The sequence below is a fragment of the Lissotriton helveticus genome, chromosome 1_1 (genome assembly GCF_964261635.1).
Source record: "Lissotriton helveticus chromosome 1_1, aLisHel1.1, whole genome shotgun sequence".
NCBI classification, from domain to species: domain Eukaryota; kingdom Metazoa; phylum Chordata; class Amphibia; order Caudata; family Salamandridae; genus Lissotriton; species Lissotriton helveticus.
Genome location: NC_136057.1, coordinates 1,880,480,937 through 1,880,506,003, shown reverse-complemented (window position 1 = coordinate 1,880,506,003; position 25,067 = coordinate 1,880,480,937). Strand labels below are relative to the sequence as shown.

Here is a 25,067-nt window from a genome sequence, read left to right as displayed (position 1 = left end):
GTGCTCTTGAGCCGTCGGGCGCTCAATGTTATCCAATGGGAAAGGTCAAAAAGGAACAAAGGCTGCAGGCTCGGGGCGGAGACTCTCCAGGGGCGAACAGCACTTCGAGAGGTAAGTTGGGATCTTGGAGCACAGGTAGGTACCCCAAAGGGAGGCACAGGGGGCTGTAGGGCGCCAGATGCAGGGGGTGTCTTTGGGTGTCGGAAAAGCTTACCCTCGGCTGGTCGCGGTTGGGGTGGCCCCTGGTTCTGAGTCTGCAGGCGTCGGCTGGTTCGTCGAGGAGGGTCTTTGGGCCCTGGACTTCGGGTCCCAGTCGCCGGGGGCACGTCCTCGTGGTCTTGGTTCAGTTGGGCCCGGCCCAGCAGGTGCAGAGTGGGCTGGTCCGGAGCTTCCTGGTTGGCACCAGGTGGGTTGTTGCAGCAGAGCCTCTGCTGATGGGAGTCCCAGTCCTTAAGAGGGTCAAGGCAGGCAGGTCGGTCCTCCGGGTGTTTAAGGTTGCTGTCCGCAGGAGTCGCTGGGCTTAGGCAGGAGCAGGTTCCAGGATCGACAGGACGGTAGGGCTGGGGCCAAGTCAGTTGTTGTCGTCGTCCTGTTAGCAGCTGCACGGCGGGTCTTCTTCTTGATCTTCTTTTCGTATCGGGATCTGAGGAAGGAAGGTTCAGGGAGCCCCTAAATACTGAATTATGGGGTGTTACAGGTAGGGCAAGGACAGGGACCAATGGGTCCCTGTCCTGGGGTGAGTACACCCCCTAGTCTGCTCCTCTCCTGTGGGAGGGGGGCAGGAGCCTAGCTGGGATTGGGCAGGGCTCCCCATCTACAAGATGGCCGGAGCCGGGGTCGTGCTTCACCTCGTCTCCCCCACCTGAGGGGTGAGGTGACACAGGCTGGCACCCCCCCCCCTTCTTGACTTAGTTTTTCCCGCCAGTCTTCCCGCCAGAGTGGGGGTTAGAACTGGTGGGGACCAGTTGCTAGGTACAGCAAATGGTCTGGAGAAGCTCACAGAGGCCTTTGAAGCTTCCCCCTGCCCATCCTGGGGAAGGAGACCTAGCACCTCGCCCAGGATGTGCATTGTTGCGGGCCCAGAAGAGCAGGGGGCTCTCCACCCAGGGATCCAGCAACATGTCTGCTGTGTGGCAGCCTCTGCAGCCACTCAGCCCAGACGTGGAATGTAGGTTAGGCATCTCTAACATGCCCTCTGGTGCATTTTACATTAAATCACACACTGGCATCAGTGCGGGTTTAATGTGCTGAGAAGTTTGATACCAAACTTGTCAGTCTTCAGTGTAGCCATTATTGTGCTGTGGAGTTCGTAATGACAACCTTCCAGCACCATATATCTTAATGGCATCACTGCACTTACAGTGCCCAGGAATGGCCCTGGGTACTGTATGGGCACAGGGCTCATGCACCTGTGCCCACACCTCTGGCATAGGGCACCCAACTAGAGGGGTGACTGAAGTATGCCAGGGCAAAAGGGGTCTGTGGGCATGGCACACAGGGATGTGTGCCATGTCGACTCTTGGTTTAGTTCTGTACTTAGGCACTCCGCCTGCAAAGGCAGTGTGTGGGTGCCAGGGTACAGGGCCCCTGAGTGTGGCACAATAAGTGCTGCAGCCCTCAGGGGTCTTCTCTAGCCACCATGCCCTGGGTACCAAGGGTACCATTTACTAGGGGCTGACAGGTGGCCAGAGATGTCAATTGGGTTTTTAGTTTCAGCACAGTTTTAGGGAAGGAACACAGGCCCTGGGTACCTGGTTGGCAGGAACCCAGGGCACACTCAGTCAAAGCACATCAGCAGTTCAGAAAAAAGTGGGGGCATACCAAGGCAAGAAAGATGGCACTTTCTCACAACTGTCCCATTACAAAAACACAAATTATATTTTAACGTAACCTGGGACTGTTAGAAAAGGGTAAAAAAAGGAACAGATAGAGTGATTTGTTGAATAATGTGGTTATGACGAATCATCATGGAGTTTAAAATCCACCATTGTAAAGATTCTAAGAGAAGGCATCATGGCAGTGATCTGAAGAAGGCCTATTGTTTTGGATAACAGTTTTAAGAATCATTTAAAATGTAGCATCTAGGTTTTAGGAGCTTGTAGAAAAATGGATGAAAGCAGCATATCCTAACACTTTGATTCTCTACTGGCACAACACAACAGGCATATTTGTCATGGCATCAGCATGGAATATAACACAGCTGTACAGGTGTGCCGGTCAGCCCAGAAGGAACCGGAGAAGGCCATCTCTGGGACGCCAGTGAGGGTCAGCAAGCCAAGGGACATGATTAAACAAGTATGGTGAAGGTGAAAAACAAAATGAAAAAAAAATGCACATCCAGTGAGAGCGGAGCCAGGTGAAATGAATAAAAGATCACACTTATATTGTGCATTACTACACAAGTGTCTTTAGGTGCTGGAGCTGGAGCTCTAATAGTGTGCGACAGAAAAAAAAAGAAAAGTAAGCAAAGGAGAATTTAGCAGCTAGCTCAGCGATGAGAGTGAGGAAAATAAGTTATAAAGTAAATCATGTTCTAACGTGGACTAGTAATAGATCTTTCTTTAGCAACTCTAAAGTCTGCTACATGAAAAACATCTCCCTCAACACCTGTAGTCTATAGACGAAAATCTTAACATTGCAACAAGGAGGTTAATTTAGTGACAGGATCTCAAGTCCATCTTAGTTTAGTGTACCAGTTGTTTACATTTATACAGAAAGGATCTATGTTATGGTTGCATTTGTCTATTAAGCACATGCTCTTGAAGGTAAAGTGATATTCGATATTAAGGTACTAAATCTCTTTTGGCAATTAAGAAGTTTCTGTTCAATATCATCACTTCATTAATTGGAAAACTGCATGCGAAAGAGTGAGGGCGATAGAGTGAGGGCGATAGATCGATAGAGTGAGGTGGCCTCGTGGTGGTGGTGTGGTGGCTTTGGACGTGGTGGATATGGTGGTGGATGTGGTGGTGGATGTGGTGGTGGTGGATGTTGTGGTGGTAGTGGTGGTGGTGGTGGACGTGGTGGTGGTGGACGTGGTGGTGGTGGACGTGGTGGTGGTGGACGTGGTGGTGGTGGACGTGGTGGTGGTGGACGTGGTGGTGGTGGACGTGGTGGTGGTGGACGTGGTGGTGGTGGACGTGGTGGTGGTGGATGTGGTGGTGGTGGTAGACGTGGTGGTGGTGGTGGTAGACGTGGTGGTGCTGGTGGACGTAGTGGTGGTGGTGGTGGACGTAGTGGTGGTGGTGGTGGACGTAGTGGTGGTGGACGTAGTGGTGGTGGACGTGGTGGTGGCGGTGGACGTGGTGGTGGCGGTGGACGTGGTGGTGGCGGTGGACGTGGTGGTGGCGGTGGACGTGGTGGTGGCGGTGGACGTGGTGGTGGCGGTGGACGTGGTGGTGGCGGTGGACGTGGTGGTGGCGGTGGACGTGGTGGTGGCGGTGGACGTGGTGGTGGCGGTGGACGTGGTGGTGGCGGTGGACGTGGTGGTGGTGGTGGACGTGGTGGTGGCGGTGGACGTGGCGGTGGATGTGGTGGTGGACGTGGTGGTGGACGTGGTGGTGGTGGTAGACGTGGTGGTGGACGTGGTGGTGGACGTGGTCGTGGTGGACGTGGTGGTGGCGGTGGACGTGGTGGTGGCGGTGGACGTGGTGGGGGTGGTGGACATGGTGGGGTGGTGGACGTGGTGGGGTGGTGGACGTGGTGGACGTGGTGGTGGACGTGGTGGTGGACGTGGTGGTGGACGTGGTGGTGGTGGATGTGGTGGTGGTGGACGTGGTGGTGGTGGTGGACGTGGTGGTGGTGGTGGACGTGGTGGTGGTGGATATGGTGGATGTAGTGGTGAATGTGGTGGGTGTGGTAGTGGTGGGTGTGGTAGTGGTGGGTGTGGTAGTGGTGGGTGTGGTGGTGGTGGGTGTGGTGGTGGTGGTGGACGTAGTGGTGGTGGACGTAGTAGTGGACGTAGTGGTGGTGTGTTTTCTCCGAGTTGAATAGAACTCCGTGGTATAATGGTCTCCTTGTGCCAATGAACCGCGTCTAAGTGTGAACGAAGTCAGAGATGTGCTGGCGATGCCAAAGACACCATGATAAGAGCTCAGAAAGCTGCGTCTTGCATGGAAGGAAGAAGAACCATAATAAGCCAAGTTTGAGTGATATGAGGGCAAATCACACGATGAGTAAACGCGCAGTGCCACATAAGTATGGGAGCATTAACCAGGTGCAAATATGGGCAACAGCGATATAAATTGGACAATAGGATTCCAAACCAGTGGTTCGGATGTTGAGTGTAGGAATAATACATGGGGTCCCAGCCGGCTGGTGAAAACCGTATGGTGTGTGGGCCGCCATGCGGGGAGAAGTGAATGACCCGAGGGTAATTAGAGGCAGGGCAATGGGAGAAAGGATGAACAGACGCACACCAGAACAAATATTAAAGAGCGAGTTCTCGATGGATCAGGGGGAAAAGCCCGATGAGGTCCCCAACGTGAAAGGTCAGGAACCCGTCGATGACCAATTTGAGCAGAAAGGCAGAAGAGTATAAAGTGGCAATACTGGGAAGAGTAAAACGGCAAAGAGCAAGAAAGTAAAACAAGCTCTCGGCATTGCTGTGGCGGGTTACATGAGGTAAAAGGGACAATTGTGAGCAAACAAAATACAAGAGGTAGCAAACGGGGCCGGGCCTGGGGAGCGCATTCCTTTGAAGTCTGAAAAGGGAGGGGGGGGGGGCGGGGAATCAGATCTCTTGTGGTGCTGAGGAATGCATGAGCCTGCAAACAAAATAAGGGTGCTATGCAAGGCTAACCCAGGAGCTATGTGTGTAGTTGAATTAAGATACAATTGGGCATAGTAATATTCACACTCAATGTCTCGTCAGAAGTACTACTAGGTATGAACTTACATAAAGATTAAACAAGACACTCCGAGTTAGGCACAACTGAAAATAAAAACAAAATCCTAGCACAGTCAGGAGCTGAGATACTAAGCAAAATAAATTTTATAGTATCCACATCGTAAAGCACTATAAACCAAGGAACACCTCGGTATTTGTATAATGTTATCCTATAGTCCGGAGAACAAGTATTCTGTCATCTCCAAAAAACTTCTGTTCTCAGTTCCTTCTTACTGGCAATGTTTCTCAATACCTAAAGGAGCCAGATATAAGGCTGCAAGTAAGGTAAGCTAGCAATGGAATACTTGACATTTAGTCTTTCTCAGCAGCTTCTGGCATAAGGGATGGGCAGCTCACAGGGTTTGAACCCAAGTGACTGCAAATGTGTCAGAAAATCACCAAGACCCTAAACTAAAACTCAAAAGTGAACCAGAAATCCAACCTACAAAAAGGAGAGTGGCAAATAGACTTGTTTAAAGTCAGAGTTACAGTGCCAGTTAAAAGAGTGACCGGGGTTTAGGGAGTCGGTAGGGTGGTAAAAGTTTTGGAAGGTGTTACAGTGGTGTGCCATCCAAATGATTTATCTTGCAACATATTACAAATATCCACCCATTCTCATACAGTTTATTACATCAAAGACGCCTACAAACTATACCAGTATCCAGGTTGTATGTAAATTAGTTACTGTTTTCACAGAATAAGGCAAAAGACAGATACTACCACGTAGGGGTGGTCCAGGTTTGTGCTGGCAAATGCCCAAGGGCATGACTGGCTATTTTTTTTGATGGGCAGAAAGACTTTAGACATAAATAGGGTCCTAATAAAACCCGCTGCTTATTTACCTGGTTTAATATTGCTTTAGAAGGTGGTAATAAATTGCATAACACAATTTTTTACGATTGGATACCTTTGAGCTGTTGGTTGCACAATAACACAGAAACACCCTAAGTAAACCTGCAGAGCTACAATTTCTGACGGGAGAAAAATGAGGACTGTCACAAAAAATCAAATAAAAATAGAATACAGGCACAGTGCGAATGTGCACTCTAAAATGGATTTCACATTAGGACTATTTTATTATGGACTAGAACCTACTTGTGGATATAGCAAAATCTACCTTTGCCACAACTCCAGTACATTCAGCCCTTGGCCCTCAGCAATTACAGCACGCGAAACTGCCACAACTTAGAGCTGTGATTAGAAATCAATTCTTACATAACAATCTCACTTGAAAACAGCAGGTGGTTTTGAGGGCGAGCGTCTATCCACAAAGATATTCACAATAGTCGTGTGCTAACTGTTGTTCCCAATTCGATATTGCTGTTTGACCACAACACCAGTTTGATGCTGGTAAAAAGGCTATCTGCTAGTACTGGAAGAATGAGTATTAATTGACAGGACTAGAATCCTAAACCATAATTTTGCTTACTTTTATGCCCAGCACTCTCCAACTTTCAACATGTGGTAAAACGATTATCAAGAGGAAACTAAGGTTAGGTGAAGCAGTGTAGGAATAGAACAGAAAGTAAAATAAGCGCCACTGACACAGTAAGAACAATAACAAGCATTGGCATAACCAATAGGTCTCGCCTTTGGGATATTAGAAGTGTTTAGCCATGCAACAGTTTTTGTAGTTGCACCAAGGATATTGTAATGCATAACTAAACGCTTATAAGGTCCCAAAAGCGAGACCTATTGGCTATGCCAATGCTTGTTTTTCTTTGTTGCAGTTTGGTATAGCGCAAACTCGACCTGAAGGAACTGGAGGCTCTCTTCATGAGCACCAGTTACATTCATTTTCTATTTAAGGCACGGGAAGATTACGCGATGTGTCCAGAAACACAGGATGGTAAGCTGACGCAGAGTAATAGCACCAATAGTGTTTTAAAGAGAGCAAGCATTGAAAAGCTGCGTTTGTTCATAAGCTAAGCATGTTATCCGGAGGGGTTTTATCAGTATAAAACAAATGTGTAACACAACATCCCTTGATGTAATGGCGGCTTTGTGCATTGTACTATGCAATCTTCGAAGTGTGCCACTTCTGCTCCTTTGTGTCGATGACCCTAACACAAATGTCCAGAGTAGAAATGGCAGTGGGGAGAAAAAGTCACCGCACGCAGGTTCCACCATTAACCGCAGCCAGGAATGGCGACGCAAGGCTTTTGGTGCCTGTCACAGTTTTGTATAGCGCAAATTTGACCTGAATGTATTGGAGCACTATACATGAGCACCAGTTACATTACACATGGTCCCATTCATTTTTTAGGTCTCGCCTGGGTCAGCGCATGCGCTGATCTGGCGAGACATTTAGTAAGCGGCTTTTCGAAGTGCAACTAAAGCGGCCACCAGCTGGCGGTCACGCGCACAATCGTGCACGCCACGCTTTGCCTCTCCAATAATGCTGCGCGCACATCCCTTGCATGCTTTGGACAGAGCACGTCATCGCGATCACTTTTGCTTTCACTGCGATCGCAATGACTTACGCTTTCACGGCAGCGCGGCCCATGCTTGTTCTTTTCGCGTGCTTGTTTATCTGGTCACCATAGTAACGCATAATGGATGGTCCTTATTCCTATGCCACGCTTTTGCGATGGAGAGGGGCAAGCCATTGGCATCATGGCGCTGTACATGCTTACCACAAGGCCTTGCATATCGTCCTGACGTTTCCATATGAAGCAGGTAACCAAGTGGGGCTGTATCATGGATTGTCTGTTACTGCCATCTGAAGCTATAACAGCGTCTCTCTGGAACAGGGAGTCCATTATATTCCTCAGTTGGCCGTGGGTTGTTTGTGTTCACTCCGTGTGTTCAGGAATGTGCGCGAACCATCTGCAGCCTTCTGTCATCAGGACAGCTCTTGCCCTATACATTATCCGGTCAATGGTCCCACGGAGATGCGAGATTCCACACTGTGCTCACACCCCATCTCGTCCCATTCAACCCTGAAGGAATCTATACAGCCCCTCTAAGGGGACTGCACCCATTTCTCATTAAGACTGCCACATGGAAGATGGAAAAAGCACTTTTTCCTCTGTCTGAATTTCTGTGTGACCTTGGGCACACTGCCTTCCATTACACGGGGTTCTGCTGATACACCTTCAACGGAAAGCTTTATGGGTATTTATGAAGGATACACAGCGCGGAATACTTTCTTGAAATATTATGTACACATTTAAATATGCGGACTGTCAGCTTTCCTTTTAGTTCTTATCTCTTTGTATTTAATGTTTTTTTAATTGTCATAGTTTTTACTAACTTTACACAATAAACATATTTGACAAGGAACATATTGCAACATGAATTGACTATTAAATCATACATGATATTACAATCGAACCAGTAACACCGTTTTCACTGCAGAAGAAAGGCTGAAATATTGAGATGACCCGCTTGTGATCCCAATCTGTGACTTGGACATGTGTGTAGTAGATCACCAACCCCCAGACCTCTTGCCTGCTAGAGGGACACAAAAGCTCACCCAGGAAAGACAAAGGTAGTTTAGAAAGGGTACAAAACGTAATCACTCATATTCAAGAGTTACGGCTATTACGTGCCAGCTGCACCTTCTTGGCTACATGCCACCGTGGTTCCTCAAGGAGCCATCGGGGAAAATCCAAATGGAAACACTGAGACGTGGCAAGCAAACACCGGCTTGGGCTCACCTTGGGCCCTGCCAGCTTCAAATCCCTTCCTTTTTGAAAATAGAATGGCTCTGTGGTTGCTTTGATGATCCTGCCCAGCCGCTGTACGAACACAGTTCAGTGGGTTAATGTGTTTGCTTCATAACTGTGCGTGTTACTTGTTGGTCACACACATGAATCTCACCAGACCGAGCACGACAGTGTTGAGTCATACCACTGCCTGTGTGAACAGACAACGGCTTTAGCTCGGTTAAAAACAAACAAAAAGAAAACTTTTACACTAACAGTGGTGGCTATGAATTTTATCAACTCCTCAATGGCAAAGAGGTATTTTAAGTGAGACAAGGTAGCGATACGTGAAATAGAGGCATCGAATGCTCAGCTAATGAATGGCATTGGCTTCTAGATGAAACTGCGGCTTACTTTCCTTCCACTAATGTGGTTATCACCAGTGGCCCACTGCCTGTCTGTCAGTGGGGACGCTATCATGACTCAGTTCTCTGTGCCAAAGCACAAGGGGTCTGCACGTTTCTTTTTCCCGCCTCCACTGCACACAACTCCAACCAGCATTGGCATAGCCAATAGGTCTCACCTTTGGGACCACATAAGTGTTTAAACATGCAACAGTTAATGTTGTTGCACCAAAGATATTGTGCTGCATAACTAAATACTTATAGGGTCCCAAAAGCGAGACCTACTAGCTATGCCAATGCTTGTTTTTTTAAAGGCACATGAAGATTACGTGATGTGTCCAGAATCACAGGATCTTAAGCGGACGCCGAGACTAATAGCACCACTAGCGTTTTAAAGAAAGCAAGCATTGAAAATCTGCGTTTGTTTATAAGCAAAGCCCTGTTGTAATGAGGGGTCTTATCAGTAGAAACCAAAGATGGAACAACACAACAACGCTTGATGTAACTGCAGGCTTTGTACAGTGTGTGTGAGTGAGAATTATGTAATCTTCGGTGTGCCCCGCTTCTGCTCCTTTGTGTTGACGACCAAAACACAGATGTCCAGATTAGAGATAGCAGTGGGGAGAAAAGGTCCCAGCACGCAGATCATACCATTAAGAAGATTAAATGGAATCTTTGGTGCCATTTGCAGTTTTGTATAGCTCAAGTTAGACCTGAAGGTACTTGAGCAATATACATGAGCACCAGTTAGATTACACACGTTCACATTCATTTACTTTTGAAGGCATGGGACGATTACGTGAAGTGTCCAGAAACACAGGCTCTTAAGCTGACACCGAGACTTATAGCATTGATAGTGCTTTAACAAGAGCAAGCATTGAAAAGCTCCATAGTCGCACAGTGCACCCCGCTCAAATACATTCGACTCACCCCCCCCACTTTAAAGTTTACTGTGTTGCCGCTAAGCCCCGCTGTGCATGCCTGGAGTAACGGAATCTTACAGACAACGTGCTGAGCCAGGGAAATGCTTGTACCATTTAAATACAAGTGTGGGCTCCAGTGAGTTCCTGAACAGTGGACAATGGCAGTGCGAGCAAAGCGTGCACCCTGCTGTGTCTGCTGCAGCAGCAAGCGCACTCGCCAGGAAACAAAGCGCCAGTTAAAAACACAACCCTAATCAACCACTCATGCTTGTGCTGGCATCCACGAAAGCGAGCAGCGGCGCGCAGGCCATCAGTTTTCAATTAGCACGTGCTCCGCTGCTCGCTCCCGCAAGGTGAATGCCAGCACAAGCATGAGTGCAAAGAGCTGACCAATTTCTAAAGATCATCTCCTGGAGCAGCACATGTGTGCTGCCTAGGGGAGACCTAAAAATCAGTTGCCTTAAATGTCTCCCTACAAATTTCCTTGATCGAAACAACACTCTTGGAAAGTGATGGGAGCTGCCATAGACAAAGAAAAATAAACAGGAATAAGGTCTAGATTAGAATGTGAGCGAACTTAAGCGATCACCAACAGTAACAGTGTTTTCGCCTTAAGCAGCTATTGATGCTTGTATGGATGGGGGCTTCACATTCTTGAACACATGAAGCTACACTGGGAGAAAAAATGAAAGGGACATGTGATGTACAGATTGTGGCTAGCTTTTTTTCTGTCAAGTCTGGTGAAGTAGAAAGTATTGCAGACTGCGCCTTGTCAGAGCGCAACAGCACAACACACCACCAGAAATATTTGCTGTGGCATACCGTGCCAAATAGTTAATATCTGCAAGTGAGGCAGCTGAGGGTCACAGTAGTATCTCCATCTATTGTCCACTGATTGTGCTATGTGACACACCTAGAAGTACAGAGTGTGAGAAGGGTGAGTCCATGAGATACATCATTAGCACCAGCAATTTGATTTGGTGAGCCCCTCTTTATTGCTTGCTTTTGTTGGGCGTTGGGTGAGTATGAAGTACAGTAAGGAAAAAGGACCAATATTAACCTAGCAAACACAAGGAGATGATGAACGGAGCGCTTAAACTTTTCAGACACTCACCCACAGTCACAGATCTGGGGCGAATCCATCATTGTTCTTTAGCTCACTTCGCCAGCCACCTCAGTTCAGACCCAGCTATATGCAAATCAGTCTGGAACCTGTGCCTCATGGGAACAGTCCTCCCCGAACTACCAAGCCAGGTCTTCCCTGAACCGGTAACAAGCATCCTGGGACCCGTTTCGTGGTAACTCCCCTCCTCAGCCAGGATAGCTTGATTCCAGTGACAAAGTGAGCAAGGGGCCTCTAAACCAAACCTAGGATGCTTGTCTCCAGTCCAGGGAGGACCGTTCCCATTGGGTGCAGGATGAAGACTGATTTGCATATGGCTGGGTTCAAATTGGAATGGCAGAGAGAGCAAAACAACTATGGATTTAGGCCCAGATCTCTGTACTGGGGTGAATGTATGACATTGTTCTGCATTCTGCCCATCAAGTGTTCCTTTTGTAATTAACAGTGGCAACATTATACACTCTACTGCCTGCATTGTTTAATGGCATTTACTGCTTCTACGTTGGCCCGATGTTTTTGACTGGCTTTGCTTGTATATCCGTTTCAGCTACCTGTCTACCTGCCTGACATTATTATGATGATGATTATAATGGTATTCATCAGCTACTAGCAAAGCGGAGTGCTGGTGCACATAATACATGCTGAAAAATCCACTTAACGTCCAATCCGGGCAGCAGGATATCACAGGACAGGGAGTATGACCATCTTTTCCAACTCTCTCACTTTCTTTCCTACTCACCTTTCCAAGAAGAGTTCAATATTATACTCGCTGGAGGCAAAATCACAAAGCTCAGATGGGAAAGCCAAATGGGGGTAACACAGGTATCAGACCGATCATAGAAGGCAACAAAAGACAATTATTTCCTACGCTACTCTTGTTAAGGATCCATTTTGTGCATCAGAGGGTGTGAGCACTGGGACTGAACTCCGTTGCATGCAGGATCAAAAAAAACTCTTCTGCTCCGGGAGCTCGAGGGTCAGTCTCTTTGCACCATCTGACTATAACTCAGTTAGAAGCTCACCTTCGTAGCTAACCACAACTATACATGCACTGAGCTAGCTGCTGGTTAAAAAACAAAGAATACGAAAATGAGCATATATTTGGATGCATGCTCCTCATTTGAGCCCATTGCACAAGTTACTACTTGTGTAACAATACATCTGTAAGAGACAATAGTTAGTGATCGATTCCTTACCTTAAAATATCCCCAGGCGTCAGACTGAATCAGGAAAGTTTTTCGTCCGCAGTACCCCTGCGCGTCGGTAGGTGGCGTTGTGCTGCTCCGCATCCATCGCTGGAGTCGTAAGCGCCAAGATGGCGTCACGGAAACTACTCAGGCGCCCCCCATGCGCGCTGTCAGTTCTGTACACTACTTTCCCCGCCAGGAACGCAGAGCCATGCAAGAAACTGACCACTGGTGCCATGAAACTAGGGCCCTGAAAGGAATGACCTTAACCCTACAATCAGTTCGCAGAATGGGGAGGATGGGTGAGGCGGTAAAGAATCTATCACTAACTAATGTCTCTTACAGATATATTGTTACACAAGTAGTAACTTGTGCATCTGAAAGAGATGTTAGTGATAGATTCCTTACCTTAGAATAGATACCCCAGCAATACCAATCCCAGTGGTGGGTCCGCGAATAAGATTACACCAGAAAGTCACGTAGAATAGTACGGCCAAAGAAGCCGTCTCTCCGGACTTGACTGTCAAGGCAGTAATGCTTGGTAAACGTGTGCAGCAACACCCACGTAGCTGCCTGACAAATATCCTGCAAGGGAACACCGCGTCCCAAGGCAGTAGTGGCTGCCGTCGCCCTGGTAGAAAGGGCACACAGCTCCACAGGAGGCTCCTTCCTTTTTTAGCACCCACGTAGCCAACAAAGAGCTGGTCATCCACCCATAACTGTTGTGTGCGCTTCAGTTAGAACGAGAGCGCACGTTTTGGGTCCAGACTGTGAAGCCTCTCTTCCTCTTTTGAAGGATGCGGAGGTGGAAAGAAGGTGGTCAAAGTGATAGTCTGCCTGATGTGAAAGGGCGTGACAACCTTTGGCAAGAAAGGACGGGTCCTTAAAACCACCTTGTCCGGATGAACAGAAAGGAAAGGAGGTTTAGAAGAAAGAGCCTGGAGCTCAATCACTCTTCTGGCAGAGGTGATAGCTACCAGGAAAGCAGTCTTTAGAGTGAGAAGACGTAAAGGACAGTTATGAAGGGGCTCAAAAGGAGCACACATCAGATAGGTCAAGACAAGAATTAAGTCCCATTGAGGCAGTATGAGAGGCACGGGAGGAAACGTGTGTGTAATGCCCTTCAGGAAACGGTTAACAACCGGGGACTTAAAGAGAGACGGCTGATCTGGAAGCCTTAGAAAGGCAGAGCTGGCCGAAGGATAACCTTTGATAGTGCCCAGAGCAGAGCCCTGCTGGGCCAAGGATGGGCTTCTGGTTGTGCGATGAAAAACTCCAACTTTTGGCGTTTTCTGCTTGATTTTCTCTTCTTCTTTCCCAAAAACTCTGGAACTCTTCAGTGACAATCCAGACCCAACAGCGAGGAAAAAAGAATCTGAAGATGGCGCCCAAAAGTGGGAGCTTCCGGAGGAAGCACGCCGACGTCACGGGAGGACACCAAATGGTGGGACGTCGACGCCCACCTGGGCCACGAAAAAAAAAAAAAAGAAGAAAAAATACTACGATTCCGGAACCAACCACTAGACCGCGGAATAATGCACAGCATAGTGAATCCAGAAAGATTCACGCTGCAAAAATATATATATGGGATACACACTCCCGACCTTAGTCTGACAAAATTTCCACCAAAACACCTCGGACTATTCAGGAAGACGGCACACACGCAGGTAATGGGATTTCTTCAGCCATATTTTTTTATTTTAATTCTCCACTGATTTCAGGAAAGTGCACGTGCAAACGGGGTGAGATAGACCTACACCTTTCTACAACAGCCTTCAAATGGGTCACCACTCCCTTGAATTATTGCCAGTAATGGGTAAAAGTAGATAATGAAAAAATGAATGTTGAGCTAAGGAATCCAGGAGCAACCCCTAGGTAAGAAAAGGGGTTGAGCGCATGGCAACCCCTTATATTTTAAAAATAACAATTAGAATTTGGGGTGAAAACTTAAATATTCTAACAAAATCATGTCAATGTGGGAAAATCCGGACATGGAATAGACTGGCGAGGAATGCGCCAGTCTATTGTCTGGACTATATTAACCAAGCAGGATAGGAATCCAAATATATGAATTAGCGAATATTTGAAGCATAAAGGATAACAGTAACCCCCAAGAGTTTAGCACTGGGCAAAAGTCAAAACAAGTGTTACAGAACATGGTTACATCATGATTAATGGAGCACCATTAACTTACTTATAGTTGTCATCTTCCACAAACTTCTGCAGCTCTTCTATGTATCGAACTGAATTCAGATATTTCTGGACATGAGGCAACACAGGAATATCTAGAAACAAACGAAAGAAAGCATAGTACTAAAAATAATCTTAAAGCAGGACAGCACCGTAACTTAGTTAAGACTACATTTAAGGCAAAGATATTGCAGAAAATATGAGAAACAGATACATTCAAATATATGCTATTATATCCGCTTTTTCTAGCATACATGATATTTCACAAATGCGAAAAGATGGTCAGGCAACATCTTATTTCAAGAAGTGCAGTCCTAGTTTGAATTGGCAAAATCGTTTTTCTACTTACCCATAAGCCTCAGAAAACCTATTTTGTTGGGTATATTACTGGAATACTCATTACAAACTTAAAATCCAATTACAAAAATACCTTTATAAACATCTTGATCTCTTTAACATGGACAAACCAAGGTCTGATCTCAATTAGAATGCAAGCATCTAGTCCACTTCTGGACTTACCTCAAATTCATTAGTTTGGTCCTTTAGTGCCTAAAGAGTATTGTATGGAAGAACTGTGAAAAGACAAAATATTTGACTGTGTTTGGTTTTGTAACTTTCGCTAGTGTTCAGTAGATGCTCTCTTTATGAGGGGAGAAACATGACTTTACCCCTTAGAATATTATACTATTGACTGTTCTAGTGGTGGATGTTGGCGAAGTCTAAGGTTACCTTTAAGCTAATCCTAGAGAAGGACAATGTTATCTATAGGGTGGCTTTCAAAAGAAAACTGCCACTCTTGAGCGCGAGCGCCTTACCTGGGCTCCAGGAGTTCTATAGCAGCCCAGCAGAGTTCGCCTCGAAGATTCTGCATTCCTTATTACTGAAGGACTGACGTACTGCACATTACATTCGGGTCACTTTCACTGACCTCTACGTGCCGCCATTTTAAGTGTGGATATTGTTTTTGCTTCGGTGACGCGCACACCTGCGCATTACTAAACCTTCATTTCTGCTCCAGTGACGTGCACATCTGCTAATTCTGCGGAATTATCGGCAGGTGTTATTTTCAAGGCATTTTTTGGGGGGAATTTAAAGAATGACTTTGAGGAGCAGATGCCAATTAAGGATTTGCATGCAGATTACTCTCCATACAGTTCACGGTGATGTGCACACCCTCTAATTGAATTTCATTCGTCATTTTTAATGCAATATACATGGTTATGTGCACACCATGTTGTTTTAAATAATTTCACTTCTCTATGCATATTTTTTTTAAATATATGTTATTACGTGTGAAGTGCATGAATTACATTATTATCATAGCATCAGTGATGTGCACACTTTGAGAAGTACATTATTACTTGCACACCTGATTCTAGTACAAACTTAATATTTGCGCTAGTTGTGTATTTTGTTTTTCTCTTTCTTTCTTTTTTTTTTTTCTTTTCTTTCCAACACGACGAGTCAAAATTATTCTATACAACCTCCTCAAGCGTTTTGGCCGGCATGATTCGAACCATGCATGAAATGGTCAGAATGGAAGGCGTATTTCCTTAACTTTATTGATACTATTGATGAGGAAGGAAAAATTACACCTGAAAGGAAAAAGAAACTCTTACTACATTACTTGGGTCCTGGTGGGCTTAAAGCGTATGAGGAAATGACAAAAGCATTGGGGGTGGTGATGTTAATGTATTCAATGCTATTGTGAATGATTTTGATACTTATTTTGCACCAAAAGTATGCATTGGTATTGTAAGATTTCATTTTTTCCAGCGTAAACAAGAAAGTAATGAAATTATTTATCAATATGTGTCAGCACTTAGGAAACTTGCACAAGATTGTAAGTTATCATTTAGTTGATCAATTTATTAGAGATCAGGTTGTTATGCACAATAAGGATCCAGATGTGCAAGACAGACTGTGGATAAATGGTGATGCTGAACTTAAAGACATTTTTAGTAGTGTCAGGAAAGCTGAAATGTCTAGCCGTAGTGCTAAACTCCTCAAACAAAATGTTGCTGTAACTTTGGCTGAAGTTGTTAATAAGATTAGAGCAAAGGCATCTAATTCGAAACCTTTAATTCCTGTTAAACATAAATTTGAGTTGAATAAGAAGAAAGAGTTTAACCTTAACTCTGGTTTCAGATGTTTTAGGTGTGATAGTCCTTCACATTTAGCTTCAAGTAAGTTGTGCCCTGCTTTGAAACAGCGTTGTTCCAATTGTGGATTGATTGGCCATTTTACCAAGGCTTGTAGAAGAAAAGGGGGTGGTAGAAGGGTCAAATGCTTAGATGAACCAGACTATGAATCCAGTGACGGTGATGAGGGTATTAAAAAACTCACCATCAAAGATTCTTGTGATGATTCCATTGACCATTTTGTCTGGAACAAATGATTACGACAACAAGTCATGTAAGAAACCCTTATGTTCTATGATCATAGGAGGGATTACTGTACAAATGTATGAGGACTATGGTTCCCCTTATACTATTATTGATGAAGATACATGGAAATCTCTTTTCGCCAATAGATTAGGAAACAAACTTTTTGTTTCGGATATCCAGTCTGAAGGGTTTTCTGGAGAAAAAAATCAATATGGTTGGATACAGGCCATTAGTTTTCAAATTTAAGAACAGACAGACTTCTAGCAAATTGTATGTTGCTAAGAAAGGTCCATCTGTTTTGGGCTGGAAGGACCAGGGCATGTTAAACATAATTCCTAACCCAAACAGTCCAGAACCTGTCATGGTTCTCAATGAAAATGATTTAATATGTGAAGAATTGATAAAGAAATTTCCTAAAGTTTTTAATGGGAACATTGGTAATCTCAATGATTTTGAACACAAAATTGTCTTTAAGTCCAATGCCTGTCCTAAGGTGCACAAAGTTAGACACATTCCAATTCTCCGGAGGGATGTTGTAGAGAAAGAGTTAGATAAACTTGTCAAAGCTGATATAATTGAGCCTATAGAGTCTGCTGAGTGGATTTCTCCAATTGTGGTTGCCAGACGCAGTAATGGCAAATTGAGAGTATGCATTGACCTCAGACATTTAAATAACAATATAGTAGTAGACAAATTTCCCCTTCCCAAAATCTCCGAAATGTTGTCACTTATGAAGGATGCTAAATGGTTTTCATCTATTGATTTATCTGCTGCCTGTCATCAGATTTCACTAGCCGAGGAAAGCAAACAATTGAAAGCATTCATCACACCTTTTGGCGGTTTTCAATATAAAAGGCTTCCTTTTGGGTTGGCCTCTGCGGCCGCTATATTTCAAACATTAGTGTATCACCTTTTTGGCAAGATGAAAAATGTAAGGTGTTTTCAGGATGCCATCCTTGTTTTTGGTGTTGATAGGAATGAACATTACAAAATTCTTAGTGAGGTACTTTCTATTATTGAATCCAAGGGCCTGACTGTTGAACATTCCAAATGTAAATTTGCTGTGAAATCTATTACGTATTTGGGTCATACTCTTTGCAAAGATGGTATCTCACCTAAGTCTTCTTTGATAGAGGCAATTTGAGATGCGCCAAATCCAAGGAACAAAGAAGAGGTTTGGTCCTTTTTAGGGCTTGCGGAGTTATATTCTAGATTTGTTGACAATTTTTCTTCAAAAATGTACAACATCAGACAACTCCTCAAGAATAGAGTTAAGTTTTTGGGGAGTTCGGAATGCCAGGATGAGTTTGATTTTATTAAATTTGCTATTGTCAATGCCCCTGCTCTTAAAGGGTTTGATCCAGAATTTGAGAATGTTATCACAGTTGACGCCAGCAATAAGGGTTTGGGTGGTGTGTTGTCCTAAATAAGACCGGATGGAAAGGAAAATATTGTTGGTTACGCTTCACGTGCTTTGTCCCCTTCGGAGGAGAAATTCTCCGTTATTGAAAAAGAGACCCTTGCCTGTGCCTGGGCTATGGATTATTTTAGATCCTTTGTGTGGGGTAGATTTCGCTTATTACGTACTGATCACAAACCCCTTGTTAAATTATTGACAACGGAGGGTATTCTTAACGATTCTGCTAGAATTGCAAGATTATCTCTACATTTACAGGATTATAATTACCAGGTTGTTTATGTGCCTGGCAAAAAGAATGTTATTGCAGACTTTCTGTCCAGGTTACCGATTGACATTTTGATTCTTCTGATTTGGATGTGGAGCAGGTTGCTTTGGTTCTCAATGAAGGTTTGTCCAATTTTAGTGAAGATGAATGGTTGACAAGTTATAAAATGGATGCTTCTTTACAAAAATTGTTGGATTTTATAAACAAAGGCTGTCCTTGTAAGAGCAGAATTCCTGATTAACTTAAAGCTTTTTTGGGAAGTCAGGCAAGAACTCTCTGTCACTAATAATTCAATCTTCAGAGGTGATAAAGTGGTCCCTCCTAGTTCTTTAAGATCGAAGCTTGTGGAACTCTGTCATGAAGAACATTGTGGTATCATGGGGCGTGGCTACGCACGCAATGGCGGAGGACGCACAAGGGTAGAGCTCCGTGCTGAGCTCCCCTTCCCTGGGCCAATTCTCCGTTCAAATTGCCCGCAGCCGACCGAAACTTTGGGCGGACCTTCACTGGGCAATCCTCGGCACTGGGGACAATTTTGAAAACGGAGACCCAGAGCGGCCGGCACCGGCCTTTCCTGAGACCCACTTGCGGAGCCGGCGGCACTCGGGCCGGCGGGGTGAATACGAGAGGCTGCGGCTTGGGCCTACGAAGCAGGCCTCACACTGCGATATTCAACCGGCAGGGGGCGGACCCCCCGGAGACTGCTGCCGAGGGGCAGGGGAACCCTAGCTGCTGGGTGCCCTGTCCAACACGCTGCTGGACGCCTGCTGGGGACCTGATCTGGGGGCGGAACGGACGCCTTGCCACGATCTTCCGGCCGCTGTGCTGCTAGGGGCCCGGGGGTGAGGCGCCCCAGCTTGGCTGCGTGGGGACACGCCCGGAGGGGCCGAGACCCCGGACCAGCACCCAGAGACCCGGCGTGACCTGCAGCGGCCCTCCCAGTGGCCCCCCGCGACAACGACGTCTTCCCAATCAGGCGGAGGGGGCGCGGAGACACGGGATCCGGGACAGGCGCGCAGGCCCCAGCCTGCAACATCCATCCTGCAACGAGCGACCTACACGGAGGCCGCCACCGACCTCAGGGAACCCTTGCGCGGCCGGGGGCCCGGGCTATGAGGCGGGCCCGCCTGGCCTCCCATCGTCCTTAATAGAGGAGGCAGTGCCCCGTGGAACAACTGACGGAGCGCCCGGGACAGACCCCGAGCCCACGTAGAGGAGCTGTCGGGTGGCTGTTGGTGCTGCCTGTGCCCGGCGGGCCCTTCCCCTCTAACTGTGCAGCCGCAGTCCGGCCACACAAATTGACTGTTGAGCGGCCGCAGCGCACGGGCCGACCGGTCCCTACACGAGGGGCCCACATCTCTACGTACGGCACGACCTTCCTATCTACAGCGGGGAGCACTGCCGCCCGACCGGCGAGGCGTACTAACAGGAGGAGACGGGAGGGCCGGGTGCTTGGCCACGCGGGAGCGACCTCCGACCACACCTGCTACACTCCGGCATCCATTCTGACGCAAGGGCGGGGAGTCTGCGTGTGGCCCAGGCCCACATTGAGAGCGGGACGACGAGGGCGGACCTGAGGTGGAGAGAGGCGAGGTCCTGGCTGGAGACCCTCGGCCGGCGCACCGCCGGAGGCGACCACTGATTTGACCTCACGACGGCCTGGCGGGGGAGGCGCGTGGGGCATCGACGGGCCGCTTGAGAGGCGCTGCCTGATGACCGGGACTGCCGCGGGATTACCCCTGTCCCGCACCAACTAAGATACCGACAGGGCGGCTCTGCACATGTCCGGCGGAGTGAGGACGCGCACTGGGACAGGGGGAGCCCCACCGAAAGTAAGAACAGGCAAGTCGCAGAACAAGATGGCCGCCGATCAAGTGGCAGCAAGGTTGGATAGCGTGCTCGCAGCAATGGAGCGCATGGAACAGTCGCTTCAACAGACCAGAACGTCCCTGGAGTCGAAAATAGACAACGTCGCGATTGACCTCACCCACCTGCGAGACGACCACAGGAAACTAACAGACCGGACCAAAACACTGGAAGGAGTGGTGAAAGACCTTGAACCCAAAGTCACCCAGACGGACAAACTGGTGCAGGATCTCCTTAACAGAGTGGACTTCTTGGAAGATCGGGCTGAGGATGCGGAAGGAAGGGCGAGACCCAATAACATTAGACTTGTGGGGGTCCCGGAAAAATGGGAAGGGAACAGACCCGCACAACGTGTGGAGGACTGGCTCAGGGAACTACTACCCACGGACGCACTTTCGCCACATTTTGTGGTGGAGAGGGCACATAGAGTCCCAACGAGGCCCCACACCACAGGCACGAATCCAAGGCCACTCCTTTTCAGGATCCTAAACTATAGGGACAGAGACACGGTGCTGCGGGAAACCAGACGCCTTGGTGAAGTACGTATAGACAATGCCACTATAATGTTTTTCCCGGATTACACTGTCCAAGTGCAACGTCAAAGGCATGACTTCTTGGAGGCTAAGCGGAGACTCAGAGAAGCAGGCTTGAAATATTCCCTCCTCTTTCCTGCCAAACTAAGAGTGGTGGCGCGGGACAAGACTTACTTCTTTAACACCCCGGAGGAGGTCGGTGAATGGCTGGACAGCGGTACGGATACGGCGCCAAGGCAGGTGCAGGGAAACGAGAGAAGGCCGCGAGCACGCGGGCCGCGCCGCCGCCGTGGGAACAGAGGCCAGCAGATCCGACGCCCGGAGGGGGCATCGCACCACTCCCCGCCAGCAGATCAAATGCTTGAGGAACAACAGTATGCGCTTCGAAGAATCTCTCAATTGAGCAATTCGCCTGGATCGGAAGTCGCCATGGACCCTGGCCAACGGATGATCCCCAGCGATGACGAAGCCATTTATGGGATACCGGACTCCCAGGTGTCTGTGGAACTCCCAGAAGTCACGCCACAGACGGCGGACATGCTCCACTGATGGCAATACCACACATAGATCGAGGGCCCTGTTGCGCCGACGAGGATGGGGCAGTGGCTGAAAGGAAAGTAAGACATGCTGCACGCTGGCCGTCTGCCGGCATGGCTCTCATGGCCCGGATAGCGGAGGAATTGACCTTCACACAGTGAGTACTTCTCCCAGACCCGTGGCCCTTGAGAAGGTAAGATGGTGAGGGAGAGGTATTGCCGTATTTCCCCCTTCTCACCCCCCGGGACTGTGATACTACCTCCCCAGCCTCACTAACTGGTCGGGGGCCGCAGCAACCCCTCACATCATATGACTTTCTCACACTGAGATTCGTGCACCCGCTACAAAGACTGGCCGAGAGGGTGGACCCCCCATGGGGCTAACAGCGCAAAGATCTGGCGCACTGACTTTGGCTGCATGTACACTAACCCATATGGCCCAGGGAAGGGCTCTGATCTTCCTTATAACTTGCCTATTTGAACCGTCAAGACCGTGATTAGCACACGATCCCCCTAGATTTGAAAAGTTGTCCCTCTCCTTTTGAGAGTATGGACGGTGGCCCGTTTCGCTACTGCCCTTTTGGTATTTTAGGGGAGTTTCCCCACAGTTGGGTTTTGCTGCTACATGTTTTTCCCCCCCTCTTTTTTAATCTCTTCCTGAAATTTCATGTGTGTGGTGGCAGAGGTGGCCGTGGGAGAGTTGGACATAGAGATACAATGGATGGGTGCTGGACTGTAATTTGTGGGGGCAGGAGAGGGGAAACTACTGGTATAGGATGACAGCTAACAAAATATGTACCTGGAATATTAGGGGTATGCACACACTGACACGCCGTTATCAAATACACTCATACTTGAAAAGACACCAGGTACAGATTGCACTCCTGCAGGAAACGCACACGGGCAAGTCGGAGGTGGTCGCACTGCGACGCAGGTGGAGGGGGCAACTGTATGCTACTGAATACTCCTCGTTCGCCCGGGGAGCGCTTATATGGGTGAAGCCGGGTACCCCCTTTGCGATGACTGAAGTGCAAACTGACCCAGAGGGCAGAAATGTGTTGGTGAGGGGCCGCATGGATGGGCAACCTATAGTACTAGCGTCCATATACTCTCCGAATACGGAACAGGGGGGCTTCCTGGCACGCGTCTCGGAGAAGCTGGCACCCTGGCACGGAGTCCCCTGGGTTCTGGGAGGGGATTACAATACGGTACTGGACCCCGTGCTGGACCGATCGGCCCCGCCTAGGCCCGATGCCACGTCTCTGGGAGCCATAAAGGCACTCGCCCAGTGGGCGACACAGTGGGACCTGAGGGATGCATGGCGCACACATAACCCTAACACTAAAGTATACTCCTACTACTCGGGGGCACACTCGTTACATGTCCGCCTAGACAGATACATGGTGTCATCGGAACTATTGCCACACATAACGGACACACAATACCTTGGCCGAACGCATTCGGACCACAACCCACACACGCTGCACATAGCTTGGGAGGGCCCATACCCGCCCATCCCCACGTGGCGTTTACAGCCGGCCCTACTACTGGATGCCCCCTTCCGAGACTCCCTGCAGGCATGCGTGGTAGGTTATTTTACTGACAACTCGGGCACGGCGTCTTCCCCGCAAATCGAGTGGGACGCCTTCAAGGTTGTGGTGCGGGGACACTGCTTGGGCACACAGGGCGGTATACAGAAACAACTAGAGACCGACTTGCGCCGGGTAGAGACTGACTTGCTCTGCCGGGAGCAGGAGGCGGTAGAGGGGACAGATGACGGGCTGGGTGAGGCCCGTGCGGAACATGTGGCGCTACTGGAACGATTGCGTCACGTTAACTATGCGGCACACTCGGCACGCACGCACCAACACAGTGACAAACCTGGGAGACTGCTAGCCTGGCTAGTCAGACAGGAGAGCCGTACTGCGCCGGTATCCGCCATCCGGACGACCACGGGAGAAGAAGTGCACACTCAGAGTAAAATTCACCAGGCCTTTGTGCAACATTACCAAGCCCTGTATAGGTCACAGCTGAGGGTTTCGTCAGCGACCATAGTGGACTACCTAGAGAACATCCCACTGCCATCCCTTACAGAAGCGCAGTGGGGAGACTTGGGGGCGCATTTCACACACGAGGAGATGCGTGAGACTATCTACGCACTATCCAACGGCAAATCACCGGGCCCAGATGGCCTGCCTGCCGAATTTTTTAAAACCTGTTCAGATGCGCTGATCCCGGAATTGCTTAAATTGTACAATGCTGCGGTAGAAGACTCGACGCTTCCAGACACGCTAAATGAGGCCAACCTGGTTTCCCTTCTGAAGCCAGGTAGGGACGGAACGAATATGGGCTCCTACAGGCCCTTGGCTATGTTGAACACCGACTACAAAATCTTCACTTCTTTGCTGGCCCGACGCCTAGCTATAGAAGTCCCAGCCCTGGTTCATGCTGACCAAAATGGTTTTGTGCCAGCGCGGAGTACCTCGCGCAATATCCGCCGACTCTTCCGTATACAAGAAGCAGCCGTGTCGCACTGGCCGAGATCGGGTTGTCTGGTCCTAGACCTCGAGAAGGCCTTCGACTCGGTGGAGTGGCCCTATCTGGGGGCGGTGCTAGACAGATTTGGCCTGGGAGACGCGTTCGAGGAGATGGTGGACCTAATCTATCAGCGGCCTAGTGTCAGAGTGCGAACGGGCAGGTTACTCTCAGCGGCGGTACGGGTGCGCAGAGGCACCCGACAGGGTTGCCCACTGTCGCCACTACTCTTCTCACTGGCTATTGAACCCCTGGCAGCACTGCTGCGAGCACGGGGCGGGATGGGGAATCCCACTGGCTGATGGTACACATATAGTTTCGCTGTACGCGGACGACTTGCTATTATACGTACGAGACCTCACAGCAGTGCCAGACGAACTGTCGGATATTTTCCAGACATTCGAAACAGTATCGGGGCTTAAGGTCAATTGGGCAAAGTCCGGAGTGTACGCGTTCTGCCAAGATACGCAGGAGTGCGACGTGAACCTTGGGGGTGCCAGGCTAACCTGGTATCCCACCTCCTTTAAATATCTTGGAGTGCACATATATAGAGACGTGGAGAACATACTGGAGGGTAACCTGGGTCGCGCCATGTCCTCTTTACGAGCCCAGATGGCATTCTGGAAGACATTGCCGCTAAATGTTCCGAGCAGGATTGCTTTAACTAAAATGATAGCATTGCCCAGACTGCTCTATCACTTTGCCAACATTCCGATCTACGTCCCCGCAAAATTTTTCCGGGACCTGGAATCAATGGTCTGCAGCCTGATCTGGAATGCAGGGCGCCCCCGAGTGGCCCTGACGAAACTATACTCCCCAGCAACGGAGGGTGGGCTGGCAGTTCCTCATATGGAGCTGTATTATTTGGCGGCACAGCTGCAATGGGTGACACACTGGCTGAGTGGCACGCACTTAGATGACACGGCCACCTCTACATACATATGGACACACACACAGATATGCACACTGTTCCATCCCCTGACTAAGGGACCGCGCCCGCTGCCCCTGCATGTAGCTGTGGCCCGCAAATGTTTCCTCCGCAGTTTGAAACTGACCCGGGAGGTCAAGCCATATGCCCTGCGATTCCCCTGTTGGGTACACCCAGGAGGGGCGGAACAGTGACAGCGCGCATTCTAGAGAGCTGGACGGCGGCTAGAGTG

At 48.4% G+C, this 25,067-nt stretch overlaps 1 protein-coding gene across 11 annotated transcripts in view; it reads right to left on the bottom strand.

Moving 5' to 3' along the window:
• RALGPS2 (Ral GEF with PH domain and SH3 binding motif 2) overlaps window positions 1–25,067 on the bottom strand; it is an 890,309-nt gene that overhangs the window by 178,512 nt on the left and 686,730 nt on the right. For all 11 annotated transcript variants that reach the window (XM_078642169.1, XM_078642158.1, XM_078642140.1 and 8 more), the window contains one exon: window positions 14,370–14,460. In XM_078642169.1, the coding sequence (XP_078498295.1) occupies window positions 14,370–14,460 (91 nt within the window). The remainder of the gene's footprint in view (window positions 1–14,369; window positions 14,461–25,067) is intronic.